The 14,675-nt window shown below is 36.1% G+C and overlaps 1 protein-coding gene across 3 annotated transcripts in view; it reads right to left on the bottom strand.

Annotated features, from left to right (window-relative positions):
• Positions 1-683: 683 nt before the first annotated feature.
• Positions 684-14,675, bottom strand: part of pbx1b (pre-B-cell leukemia homeobox 1b) — a 102,970-nt gene continuing 88,978 nt past the window's right edge. For 2 of the 3 annotated variants that reach the window (XM_055221380.1, XM_055221381.1), the window contains exons 5-8: positions 13,020-13,155; positions 9,188-9,347; positions 5,977-6,066; positions 829-907 (exon numbers count right to left, since the gene is read on the bottom strand). In XM_055221380.1, coding sequence (XP_055077355.1) covers positions 6,020-6,066; positions 9,188-9,347; positions 13,020-13,155 — 343 coding nt within the window. In that variant the 3' untranslated portion in view covers positions 829-907; positions 5,977-6,019. Of the gene's footprint in view, positions 908-5,976; positions 6,067-7,173; positions 7,287-9,187; positions 9,348-13,019; positions 13,156-14,675 lie in introns of all 3 variants that reach the window. The other variant, XM_033965031.2, reaches the window with a different exon arrangement.

Genomic DNA, 14,675 nt, shown 5'->3' with positions numbered 1-14,675 from the left:
AATTTTGCTGCATTCACACTGGTTTCATTAATCCTGATTAAAAAAGGCTCACTCAGCACTCAGAAATCACTCAATTTCAATTGTGATGTCAAAAGTAGAAATCCAGAGGTCTCCTGTTTTAAAGTACATAAATCATCGTCAGATTCTTGTTGTTTTTTTCAGTTTGTATTGTAACAGGGCGCCCATGAAAAAGAGAGGCCAAGTGCTCTCATTGGGTCCCCCTGTATAAATGAATAAAGATAAAGAAGATTCATTACAAATGCAGACTTACATTAGCATGTTGGATCATGTTAATAAATGGCTAGCTTTATTTCAAGGTAATTTCCACTGCTGCCAGTAGATGTGCCAACACCAAATTCAGCTTAGGACGTGCTGAAGCTAGAAAATAATGTGGGACTCTATAAATAGGTATTATACTTGTACATACATGTTTAAAGGTCAGTAATATAAATAATGCATAATATGTGTCCTTTAAACCAAGCCTATCAAACTTCCTAGAATAATGGTACCTACACCAGTGCAGCCTATTCCCCACCATTACAAAAGTGTACCGAGGTAGTGACTGCATTTCCATGACAACACGTGGGCCTTATGTTGCTAACTGTAATCTTATGACACCAGAAAGACAAAAAACTAAAGAAAGATTTGGACGTGACACTGTACAAAGTCTGAAGATTTGAGTCTCATTTCAGGCTGCCTGCTGGTCCCGATCTGAAGGAAGAGATTCGAGACTTCAGCTAAAAGAGAGTCCAGTCCTGAAGGGTCCATGTTGGGGGGGGGGGGGGGGTGTTGAGGTGGATGGAACGGAAGGGCATCAGTTGGAGGTGTCCGAGTGAACGCTGCCTGGACCTTCTGTGGGTGAAGTGACTGAGGAGGGGGTGGGGGCATCCTGCCAGCCGCCGTTTGCCTGAAAACATAGACACAAGAGAAATTATTTATTATGGTATGTACAGTGTTGAGGCAATTAGCAAAAGGTTGTTGTTGACAAAACAAACAAAATGTCTTGTCTCCATGAAGTCTTATTAGGAAAAGACTTACTAACCATGTAAATGAAACTAGGGTTGTCAAAAACACATTCCTATATAGTAACTAATACTAAAATATCAATGTCAGAGGACAGAATCGTACCTTAGGAATGGTCGTGATCTATATTTATATTGTGATCTATATCAAATACCACCACATGATTAAAGTACCCACCATATTTTGTGCTACCTTATATAGTCTAAACAAGAGTGCTTTTATTATCATTGTGGTATCAAAATTGAATTATTTCTTTATTTTCTTTATTTCTTTATTTTGTTACCTCTACAAACATATTCTGAAATGCATGGGATTCATGTATTAGTTCCAAAGTTCATATCTCTTTCTTCTATTAAATGTTTATGCTTCTAGACATGTTTAAAATGTGCACTCTCAATCTTCATTTAAAAATAAAAAGTGAAAATGCTAGTCAGGATCAAAATGTTACAACATCATTCAGCTAATGTTATTCTAAAGAGCCCATTGTTCAATATTGAGATGGAAATATCAAAATGCAGTATTTTAGGTCTAGGTATTGAATTAGGTCTGACTGTTTTGACTTAATAACTAGACTGAGTGGATACAAACATCAAATCAGGCAAATTTAACTTGAGAGGATCAATTTTGTCTGTGAGGTAATACACTAGGTCACGTACTCAATGTGGCATCTTACATTGAGATACCACAGTTAAATGTCCTGGGGGAACAGAAGTGAGTGATCACAGTTGGGAATGCTGAGATATGGAGACTAAGACCCTAAACTACATATATCTAATCTGTGAGCTCTATCAGAAGGGAGAGATAACCCAGGGCAAATGGGGGCTTGTATATCTGATATTAAACAATCCAATCAAGTTTGCATTGGAGCAGAAAGAGGGATTTCAAGATGGAGCTTTCAGTGGAAGACGATAAATTCAGATAATGAAGAATGTTCCTGTAAGAAAAAGTGAGTTTAAAAATTCATCTGTGTATTTATTTTTACCACTGCAATAACTACGTTCTGTTTTATGTTGCACTGTGGACAAAGGACATCAAAATCGGGTTAATCAGTTAACTGCAAAAATAGAAAAATGTTGAAATGCTAATCTCCACAGTAGTATTAACTAGTAGTATTTTATGTATTTTCTTTCAAATACGTATTTTTGTTTCCTCCAATAAAGATCAAACTCTGCTGAAGTAAGGATACTAAGAGTGTTAGCGAAATTTGTATTTGAAAATTAAAACATTGCAGACAATAGCATTTGCCTGAATTAAAATTGTGAATCCACACAGAAATAAAAACTCAAAAAGTCACATAATACTCAAAACTACACTAAAACTACATTCATATATTTGATCATTTTAAATAATTTTAACTAATGCAGATTTTATTGATTTTGTCTGTAGATTTTTGTAATAAATGTATACAAAACAAATAGTGTACTAGGGCTGAACTTTTTTTTTTTTTTTTTTTTAAAAAGCTCGCTGAAATTTTTCTGCCAAGCATTGTGATTAGATTTACGACTGATGTTGATTCTGTTCAAAAGAAAAAAGAACTGACAAACTAATCATGTTTCAGATCATGTTTGTACAGTTCCAAACTATATGGTTACCAGGTTTATACATAATTTAGTTTTTTGTGGAGGAAATGTTACTACAGGATGTTCATAAAGTCAATTTTTAAATTTTATTACAAAGGTAAGTGAAAAGATATATATATATATATATATATATATATATATATATATATATATATATATATATATATATATATATATATATATATATATATATATATATATATATATATATATATATATATATATATATATATATATATATATATATATATATTTTTTTTTATGTTGTAGTCAGTGGTTATAAAATGTTTTAATCACATTGGGGTCTGCAAATTCATGAGTTCCTTAATCAAACATTTGCAGGCTGTTGGATTAGAATGGAGTGACCAATTCTGTGGTCACCACATTCACCAGATATCACACCTCTGAATTTCTTTCTATGGGGATATGTTAAAAAAATCATGAACAAAAGCAAAAGATAAGAGATATGATTGCAACCATTGATGAGGCTATGCTACAGCAAGCCTGGCAAGAAATCCAGTCCCATCTTGATGTGCTTCGTGCCACTAATGGTGCCCATATAGAGGTATTTTAGAGGTAAAAAACTTTGGAAGCCACTGAGTACAATAGAACTAGTCTTGTTAGGATATCTTACCCACTGCTTTTGTAATGTATATATATATTATTTTTATTATAAAGAGGCTTTATGGACACCCTGTACTTAAGAAAAAGCAGCCTTTGCTATTTGCTAATTGTGTCCATTCAAATTGCAGTTTCAATTGCAATTACTCTTTCATCCCTATAGCCTACTCCTATAGACTTGTGTTTGGGAAGTTCATTTTAACCAGTCCAATATTGAGGCATCTTTGAGCAAAACAAAAGATTTGGCTGAATTCCTCCCAAACACATTCAAGTCTAAAAATATGTTAAGTCCTGAATGTCAGTGACAGTGAACAGGCTCTGACAGAGATCCTGCTGTTACATAATGCATTGCGGAGCTTCTTTACTGCCTTAAACCTGAAGAACGCAGCGGTTTGTGCCAGTGTAGGACGTGCTAGAGCAGGCACGCGTCCAAGGAGAACAGGCCAGCTCGGCGCATCACTAGAATACGTTAGCGACCACAACTGAAAGAGGTATACCATAAGTTTAACTGTCTGGTAGTTTCTTCTTCGTATAAATAAGCAGAGTGCACTATAGGGCTGAACAATATTCAAAATTTTAATATATTAAAAAGACCTAATTCAGTATTGTTGTGATTATATTTGACTTATTATATTTAATTAAGATTCTGTTTGCAATACACATTTTAAAGTCATCCAGGAATTTGAGAGACAAACAAAATATGAACTGCTAAAAACAAGAATAAAGTTTGATAAATAAACTACAGGGTTAGCACTGGTTCCACAATATCCAGTTTGAGCCGATATATTGACGTAGTTGGCCATACTTATATATATATATATACAAAGCTGTTCTGTAGATATTTTAAGCATAAACAATGGTTACATTATACATTTGGATCAATTTTGTTAGATTTTAAGGAGAAAACATTTCTAGTCTCTCCTCTGGTATTGATTGATATTGGAAGATGCAGTACTTAAAGCCAAAGTGTCAACATTGGTTTTCAAACTTAAAAAGCTTGATTGTTACATCTCTTGTTGTATTCCCAGTTCTGGAAAGGGGATTATGTTATCAAACAACTTTTTGTAATTTTCAAATTATGAAAATTCAAAATGTTAGCATGATAAAATTAAGATTAATCTTTCAGTCCAACTCCTAACCCAGTCGATTTCAGATTTTGATTTGCTTTATAAAAAAAACAAACAAACAAACAAAAAACCGGACTAAAACTTGGAAGTGTGACTGCATAAGACGTGCTAGAGTGGGCAAGCGTCCATGGAGAACAGCCCGCAGGAGGCTAAAGAATATGTTAGCTTCCTCTGGGGGTTAGCATGACTGGCTCCTATTTGAATATAGTGCACTCCCATGTTTCATCGGATTATCATGAGGCGGGACCTCGTGTGTGTACTCCACTCCTGTCAGGACCATTAACGCGGCAACGCTGAGATCAGGCGAATGCACTTGGATTGCTGTCCCGAATCCACACTGGCCGTTCCTGTGTCTGTCCCATCGATTTTCCCCTGTACGATTTGGCTTGTCGCTGTGGATTTCCCCCCTTGTGTACAGCCGCCAGCCAGGCTCCGCCCCCTTTAAATCACTATGGTTTTATGGGACCAAAGTGATGCAGAAAACAATGCAATACTACATCCTGAGTATGGCTTTACAGTGAAATATGTTCAAGATTCTTCAATATTCCAGTTATAGTATTTCTCTTTTTTTTTCAAATCCTACATTTATTGTTGTGTAGTCACAAAACTAAAATTTCAAACTCGATTTTGATACTAAAGAACAGAGTTGATACTCCATACAGATTCTGATACCCAAATGATAATGGTAAATTTCAACACAAAATCATAGTTTAGTATACCATGTGGTCTTACATTAATGTTCTGATACAATTCAAGATCAAGAAAAGTCAAAATTTATTCAATTATGTGATTTATTTTCATTATTGATTCTTACTTGAATTAGTGAGTTTTGATACTAGTTTTAATACTGATTAATATCTGACTTTCAATGTTTTTGACAACCCTATTTTATTGTTGACTAAATTTTGCCTTGAATTGTATGGATTCAGCTTGGGTCTTTCTAATCAAATTGCTACACATTAATTTACAAGAACTTTCTCACCAAAATAAATAGAAAGACAAATTTGAATGGAACATTAGATTGTGCTTTATTGTTTTTTTTTTTCCATTAAAGCAACCATTCACTTTAAAATTTCTCAACATTCCATTTATCCATTTATTTATTTATTCACACTTTTCATCCATGCTCTGCTATTCTCCCTTTCTTTACCCTGTCTAATAAAAAATTCAATCAGAAACCAATCATACATTTTGACTATGGCAGCAATTACCATATGCCAAAAAGTAAAATATTATCTTTTACAATCTATAGTATCTCCAAGTTTGAGATGTCTCAAACGCACAATGAGTAATCAACATTTATAATATGCATTGACTTTTAGAATTTCCCCAAGATTGGACTTTGCACTGTCACCTGTCTCCAGCCCCTGTCCTGTCAATGCCATTGCCTGTAGCTGCGTTAGCCTTGTGTGCTAATGCTAATCCCAGGTGTACTGCTGTGAGGGCTCTGAAGGTGTGAGGAACTAGCCTTGAGCTAACAGGACGTGACAGCCTGCCCTCCGCATATGTGTCCCGCCCCCCAGCGCCTAAGCAGAGGGGACCGCAGAGAAGACAAGTCCCCCTAACAGGGAGAGCTAGCCCCCTGGTGCTGAAATAATTGGCAGAGGAGAAGAAAGGGGTCTTACGTTGATGCCCTGTGGACTGTACATCTGGGAGGCCGAGAGCGCTTCACTGTATCCGCCTGTCTGACTGATAACATGGCGAAGGGTATCCACCTGGAGACAGCAAACAAAGCAAGGTCACACACAAAAGATATAAATTTAACAGTTTGAGACTTGGGGCCTTATGGGATTAGGAGGTTAGTACAATATTTTTTCACATGTATTCTGTTCTAGGGATGATTTTGTTGCATTTCTTCATATGCATTTATATTATATTTATTTAATCTGTAACACCTTATATGCAAGCCCATATTTTGTCATAGTTTTATACTATTATGCATTGGTTTATGTTGCATTACATTGCCAAAGCAAATTTGTAGTTTTTTTAATTTTATAAACCAGGCTTACTGCATAATATTTTTGATAACAACCAGTATAGTGTGTAAAACCACAACTAAATTGTTTTATTTTTTATTAGTTTATTTCAATAGAATTAACTTTGAATAATATATTTTTAGTATATTATATCTAGTTTAGTATATTATATATTTAGTATATTATATATATTATATATTTATTATATCAATAATGCTAGTGTAGTCAATGGGCACAGTGCAAATTGCGATATTACAAGATTGTAGATTGGAGACTGGAGTAATTTTGTATTGAAAACCTATCCTGTCCACTTATGATGCAGTTTTGTTTCATTAAATATCAACCCCTGTAAGCCTACTTAGTCTAATATAGCCAACTATAAGCAGTGGTGGAACGTAACTAAGTAAAGTAGTATGTGATTGAGTACAAATCTAAGGTATCTGTACTTATACTTTACTAAAATTTAAGTGGATACATTTACTTTTACTTCACTACATTTTGAATTGGACTGATATTAAAAGTATCTTTTATTAGTGTCTGTGGCATACTGAAAAGGTTGAGGGGTTAAATTTTGTACATGTTTGCAGTTTGAGCAAACAAATATTAAAATAAAAACAGCTAGGAAATAAATATTGATTCAATTGTTTCTGTTGAACAAAATTGAGCACAATCTGTATTAAAATCAATACGTTTGAAGATTTATTAGCTCTGAAAATCTGCACAAAATACTTTTACTAGGTATTCTTTACAAACTAAAATCTCCACTAGTCATATGTATAGTATTAATGTCTTCTCATATTATGCTATCTGTATACATGTTTCATTTGTTCTGGCCCTACCCCCTACCTGTGACTGGACGTTGGCCCCCACCTGTGCTCCCTGGTACGAGTCCCCGTTCAGAGATTGCACTGTCATGAACAAGTCGCCCGAGTTGGACATGTTAAAAGAGGCACCAGAACCTGGAGGAGACAGGGAGACAGAGAAAGGACAGGCTAAAGCTAGCAGCTCTATGACAGGCATCATGCAGTTAGCACTGAGCTAAAGAGACATCTAGCCTCTGGTCCGGGCCATGCCACAGCCAGAATGCAGAGCCAGAGGAAGAAATAAAGGAATGTAGCTTGCAGTATGTGGGTCGGTTAGTAAAGCTCGTGAGTTAGCAGTTTGACAAAGTTTATACATGAAAAAAAATCAGTAGTCAAGCAATTGCACATCCAATGTGCTTGCTAGAGATGTGGAAACAGGAATGAAGTTAGGCTATGCAATGTATTGTATGTATGCAAAGAAACCAGCAGTAAAATATATCGTAAAATGAATTTTACCACAACATAAGATTGTGACTGGTTACAGACTTGAGACGACTTCATTTCCATCTCAATTTGGGGAACTTTTTATTATATATAATATTGTCTTAACTCCCTTATTTATTTACTCATTTTAAAAATCTATACTATTTACTTATTTATTCTGTCCATATTATACAGTACATATCCATAGTTATAGCCACTTATTTTACATAATAGCATTATGTAGCAGTGCTATGTTAGAGTATATTTAAGTATATCTTTACTGGTTGCATATCTTTATTTTCTATTGCAACTCCCTTCTCCTGCTGTTTTTGAACTGTGTGGGACAAATGAAGGTTCTCTTACCTTTGAATGTAAAGGTTAAATTGATGACATAATAAGGTCATTTGTTGTTCACTGCACCCATATTGTGAATTGGCTTGTTGCAGTAGCTATAGTTAGAGATAACTTTATTTATAAGCATCCTACGAGACCTTATTGTTTGGACAAAGACCATGGTTGCTTAGAAGAGAAGGTAAATCTGGAATAATGCATCGGTTGGCTACATAGGTTAGTACGAAGAATATGTCGCATTTTCAATATTAGGTTAGCTACAAATGCCATAATAGAACATTGTGAAAAGTATAGCTAAACAGCATAGAATAAACTGTATCACAAGAAACAAAAGCATTAAGAATAAGATGGTGAGTTGTTGTGGGGCTCAGGGCTCTTTGTTCATGTACCTTTGGTTTGAGTGCTACAAATGGCTCTCCATTCCTTTCCAAGTAACTCCCAAAGGCTATATAAATTCTATATCAGTTAATGAATTTTGATTTCTGATTTGGTAAACCAACCTTCAACGACTCAAAGATTATTCACTGCTTATATCGTGTCACAGTGCAGAATTAAAAATGGTTTGTTACTAAAATGCACATGCACTAGAACTATAATGCTGTTTTATCTGCAATCTAATGATTGAAATAAGTAGTAGATGATGCATAAAAGGATTCATGTTAAAATATGCAAGTAGCTCTCTGATTTTGTAGTTTATAGACCCTTTAAAATACTATGTCAATAAAATGTAAAAATATCAGTTAGTTTACTTTTCTATTACAGATGATGGAGAGCATACTTTTCACTAGCTTGAAAAGTGTATTTGTCAGATAAAACCTACAAAGTCGAGATTTATTCATAAAAAAAGATCATAATCTCCTATTAAATTAACAAATAATGTACAATATTTTGTAAATGTCTTTAAACCAGGCTCTGCTATTACTCACATGTCTTGGAGTGGTTATCATTTGCCCTCTATATTCACATTTTATAATATTCTCTGATTAATCCCAATTTCTCCACTGAAACTGCACTATGTTCCGCCTCACATTTGCTTCAAGTTGCCCCCATTCCATAATTGAGAATGTTTTTGTTTACCGAACTTTAAAGGGTCTATAAAGGAAAATATTGCAGAGCCCTAATCTGTTCTCTCTCCTAACCCTAATTTACAATGCTTCTGCCTAGCGTCTACACTGCACAGAGAGGTGACAGCTGAGCGGCACAGCCTTGACTTCCTGTCTCACCTGCAGAATTCGGAGTGGAGGGTGAATTTGCTTGGCTCCCGTGTGAGGACGCGTTAGCCGCACTGACGGCAGTTCTCGCAGCGTACATGTTGGCTTCCTCCTGGAACTTACCAATGTTTTTCTTGTATCTGATTCTTTTATTCCCAAACCAGTTGGAAACCTGAGCAGAAAAACAAGAAAGAGATGAAACATAGTTTATTGGGTGCAGTGTAATTTTGCTGGGAAAGTCTATTTTACTTTTATCAATATAGATCTAAAACATTAAAACACATGGACATCAAGTTATAAGCAAATTGCACAACATATACTGTATAGTAGCATGACACCTAATGACAGATGACTAACAAAAAACTAAAAGCTCAAACACAAAGATCCTTTACTAGATACATGTTATAAAATGTACATTTACTTAAGTGTGACATTGTATACCATACTAATTGGACTAATAATCCATTTACACCCAACAAATGGTTCCTGAGAACAAGGACATCAGACCTCCATCGGCCCCTCTTTAAGCCATGGGTGTGTGGGGATCCTCACCCAGGAAATTTTGTACAAAACAGATGTATTTTCAATTGATTCCTACATTTTACATAAATCAATCTAAAGACTATTATATTAATATTACGACTATTATTATATTAACAGCAATTGTTTCAATCATCACTCTGATACTAAAATCATTATTAAGTGTGTTCCTTAGTATCAAAATCAAGTTTAAAATTTTGGTATTGTGATACAATACCACATTTTCTTTTACAGAATCAAGATTGGGTGTTGTATGTATGATGTATAAGCACACTAGCAAGGAATTAATTATTTCAGTTGTTTTGAATGAAGCAATCCCAAACTACTGTATAAGCACCACACTAGCCATATGCATCCATCATTTTGGAGATAAGGTCCTCTTCTGAGTAATGGTCATTTTTTTGAGAATTTCATGCTATAGTTTCATGTTATCAGGGTTACAAGAACATACCATTCACATAATACACTGTAAATACACCCTATGCACCACTGAAGTAGAGACGTCTCACTTAGCATCAGCAGCAGCAGCCTTGCAGACTGGTGCTGTGAATCTGCATTAGCTTCAGAACCCAATGATTGCCAATAACAGTCTCATTATGACTCCATGACGGTAGCTATCATCACGCCCGCTCCAATCACTCAACATCGGCTAGCTCCCCCATTAGCGCTAATGCACTCCCAGATGAAGCTTTGAGGGGTAATCCCGCCACTAATGATAAACAACATTAAAATGAAAACCAAATCAATCCTCCAAACTTTCCCCAGCGCTGCCAAGGTAAACAGTCTCCTTTATTACGAGCACCAAACCGAAACGCGACAAATCAAATGTGGGCTGAGTAGCGTTCACAATCAAGCGCACATGCATCAGGGGTGGTTGAGAATAAATTAATGAAAGAAGCAAAGGAAACGATCTATTCACAAGTGATGGATTCAAAACACGCGTCGCTGTTTACCTTCGCAATGCTTTTGTCGTTAGCAACTCTTGGAACATAAAATGACTTGAGTGCCTGAACGCAACTCTAAATCTAAATTTTTACTCATCAGCAGTCTTGAAATAGATTGTGTTGAGTTCAAAAGTTGGTTTGATAAAATAGATGTGTTAGGACTTAGGCTCTAATATGAAAACTTTCTAGAAATTAAAATATTCAAAACAAAATTAGGTTTGATGTTAATTTTTTTTCACTATTTTGCTAACATACCATTTAAACTTCAAAACTACTTTGTTTTTATTTTACCTGGAAAATCCAGAGTGATATCTTTCTGTATTTTTTTATACAGAAGGTCAGTTCCCCATGCCCTCCGTCGTGTCTTGAGTCCAACCTAACACGATTGTGCCATCTCAAATGGTACATTTACAAACAAAATCACATTTCTCTCACCTCAGAGTTTAGTGCTTCACTCATTGTTTTTTAGTCCCCTGTGATATTTTCTCCTTATCCTTTTTCCTCGTAAGGAGCCATATTTGTTGTGATTGGCTAATCCACCTGTCAGTCACACCCATCTGAACATGGTGAGATTCAGTGACTCACATTTTCATAGTACTGGAGAAGTGTGTATTCTGGATACCCATTTCTTCTAAATTTTGAAAAATTATTTTGCAACTTAATATAAACACATTTTGTCTTGGTTAAATGTTGTAATGATCCAATGACTTAACCAACTTAAGTGAAATCATTTACTTAGTATTTAAAGATCCACTATGTAACTTTTTAGTGGATGGTTCGGTACCTGATTGTCTCCAAGGAGATATTATTGCTTTCCCTGGAATGTTCCAAAGTATGGCCTTAAACGTATTTGTCTCCATGGTGACAAACACCAGGTCAAGTTACAGGTCAGATCTATGAAGAGGCAAGCCCACTCACAAAAAAGGATACAATTCAGTGTCAATGTCAAAAGTATTGAAAATGTGTTACTAATCCATACTAAAACGAAAACTGCAAAATAATAATAATAAAAAATCACAAAATTTGAGCGTTCCTGAAAAAATGTTTATGTGATTTTGAGCTTTATCAAAACGAATAAAAGACTTCATGCTAAGATAAAGAAAGTACTATTATTTTGTACATGAAAATTACATTCTATTACAAAAAAACAAAAAAAACCCCAAAACTTCATTATGGTATGGTAATCGCAAGTATTGAGTGAATTCCTTGGTATCGTGGACGAATTTGAAATTCTAGTATCATTACAACAATAGTACACAGTACACCTTTAAAGATGTCAAATTTCATGTATTTATTTAATTTTGACAACACAGATAACTGAACCATGCAATTAAATATTACAGTGGATTCTGTATTCATTTTAGTGTAGAAACATGCACATAGTGACAACAGTGTGGGGCTTCAATAGAAACAGCCTGTGTTTGTGTCTGGTTTGAAGAGCTACATTCTCACTACACTCAGCTCTGCTTTGTTGTTCAATGAAAGCTGCAACTGAAGATTAGAGCACTGTCTGTAGTCATAATGTATTCATACAAGCCACACACTTTTACACTGTGGTATGTACGGTCTGGTTCTAGTCCTTGTTAAATCCTGGTTTAGTCCTTGTTAAATCTAGGTTTAGTCTGGATTTTTTAAATCCTGGTTCAGTTGTTTAATCCTGGTTTTAATCCTTCTTTAGTCCTGATTTTAGCACTAGTTTAGTCCTGATCTTCCTTGTTGAGCCTGGATTTTAATCCTTATTTAGTCTTGATTTTAGTCTTTGTTTAGTCCTGGTTTAGTTCAGATTTTGTTCCTTAATAAGTCCTGATTTTGTCTATTTTAGTATTTGTTAAATCTTGGTTTTAGTCCTTGTTGAGTTCCAGTTTAGTCCTGATTTTAGCCCTGGATTAGACCTGGCCGAGTCCTTTAGTCCAGGTTTAGTTCAGATTTAGTCCTTCTTTAGTTCTTGTTTACTTCTTGTTAATTCCCAGTTTAGTCCTAATTTTATCCCTTTTTTATCCAAGTTTAGTCTATATTTGTCTTTGTTTAGTCCTGATTTATGTCTTGATTTTAGTCCTTGCTGAATTTGGATTCAAGTCCTTAGTTATGGGTTTTGTTTTAAGATTATTGTTATTGTGATTTAGACCAATATAGTCCTGGTTAAACTCAATTTCTCCCTATATGGTCATGATCCAATCTGGGTTTATACCTGATTTAGCCATGACATAATTCTGCTTTTGCCCTGACATTATTTTTAATCTAATCCTGATATGACTATGACCTATTTGAATGGCTAAATTCAAAAAGGTCTGGTTAAATCCTGGTTTATTTCTGATTTAGTCCTAGTTTAGTCTTGGTTTAATTCTTGTTTAATGTGTTACCTGGGCGACTGTGATGGCACACTTCTTTGCCAGTTCCTCCTTGGCCTCCTCACTGGGATATGGGTTACTGAGGTGCGAGTAGAAATATTCGTTCAGGATCTCTGTCGCCTGCTTATTGAAATTCCGTCTTTTTCGTCTGTAAATAAAAACAGAGAGGAGAAAAGCTCAGACTTCTTTAGGTGGTACTTACAAATCTTACACACACACCAACTTTTGATTTTGTAATATTTTCATCCTTATTTGTGAATTTCAGTTATTTAGAATTTTTCAGAATTTCAAATCATGAAAATGGCTTGTGGCTATACCCATGTAGTTGAGCTAAATTAGCTTTGCCCTAGTATAAATATATAATAAATGCAGCTTAGGGTAGAAAGGGTACTGCTGTGTGCGGTCTGCTACGTGCGCATGCATTACCCTCGATTACCCCCTATCTCCTGAGCATCCCTAAACGTGGAAGCCAATCACCCCTGTATAGCGATAACATAAGAGAAATGTTATTGACCCACACATTCTTAACTCAATCTTTTCTGTCAAAATCAATATACAATACTCTTAAGCAATTGACCCATTCTATACAGTACACATTTTTGTTGCTCCTGTCAGCTGACGTTGACAGGGGAAGCTAACAGGTAGCAGATCTTCAGAGAGCACTCCTTAAGCTGGAGGGACCGCGGGTCTCTCCCTGGTCTGAAGCAGATTTGTGCAAAACCCTGTGTGTACTGATATGTAAATGTGCACAGCATGGGGCCAAAAACAGCAGAGCAGGCAAGCGCATTCATCTGCTCTTTACGACAGTACTTCTCTCTCTTTCTCTCCTGCTCTCTCCTTTCTGTCTCCCTCTCTCTTTCACTCTCTATTTCTATCCTGCTCTTTCGTTCTCTCTTCTTAATCTATTTTGTCTACCTCTCTCATCCTTCCTCTCTCCACCCCACTCTCTTCCTTTTCCCGCTCCCTCTCTCCTTCTCTCTCTCCTCTATCTTGTCCCTCCATCTCACTCTCCCAACCTCATACTCCTCCTGCTTGCTCTCTCTCCTTCTTTACCCCCTCTCCCTTCCTCTCCCTCCATTGCTTTCTCTCTCTCCTTCTTTCCTCTACGTGCCACTTCATAAAAGGGACAGCCTTTTACTGCTCTCGCTCTATCTTCCCATCTCTCCCCTCTTTCCCATTCTCCACCCCACTCTCTTCCTTTTCCTGCTCCCTCTCTCCTTCTGCCTCTCTATTCTCTATCTTGTCTCTCCTCCTCACTTTCCCTCCCTCACACTCTTCTTGCTTGCTCTCTCTCCCTCTTACGCCATTGCTTTCTCTTACACCACTTCCTTTTGCGCCCTCTCTCTCCTCTCTTATCTCCTCACCCCTTTTTTCTTCCTGTTTGTTTTGCTTTGCCCCCCACTGTCTATTTATCTTGCTCTATAACTCCTCTTGCACCCCCATTTCTTACTTGCTCTCCCCTCTTTGCACTCCTTCTCACTCCAGTGGTTTCTCTCTGTCTCCTTCTCTCCTCCCTTCCCTTCTCACTCCTCTTTCTCACTATCCTTTTCTCCCCCCCACCCTTCCTCTCTCTCGTTACAGCAGAACACATAGGAGGCTTTGTACGGCAGCACACGCCTCATTTAAATGTTATGCCTTCCACTCCGAGTGAGATTTATCCTTGAGAGA

The sequence above is a fragment of the Periophthalmus magnuspinnatus genome, chromosome 4 (assembly GCF_009829125.3).
Source record: "Periophthalmus magnuspinnatus isolate fPerMag1 chromosome 4, fPerMag1.2.pri, whole genome shotgun sequence".
In the NCBI taxonomy this organism is placed as follows: domain Eukaryota; kingdom Metazoa; phylum Chordata; class Actinopteri; order Gobiiformes; family Gobiidae; genus Periophthalmus; species Periophthalmus magnuspinnatus.
The sequence above is the reverse complement of the archived record's forward strand: the minus strand, read 5'-3'. Positions and strand labels throughout refer to the sequence as shown.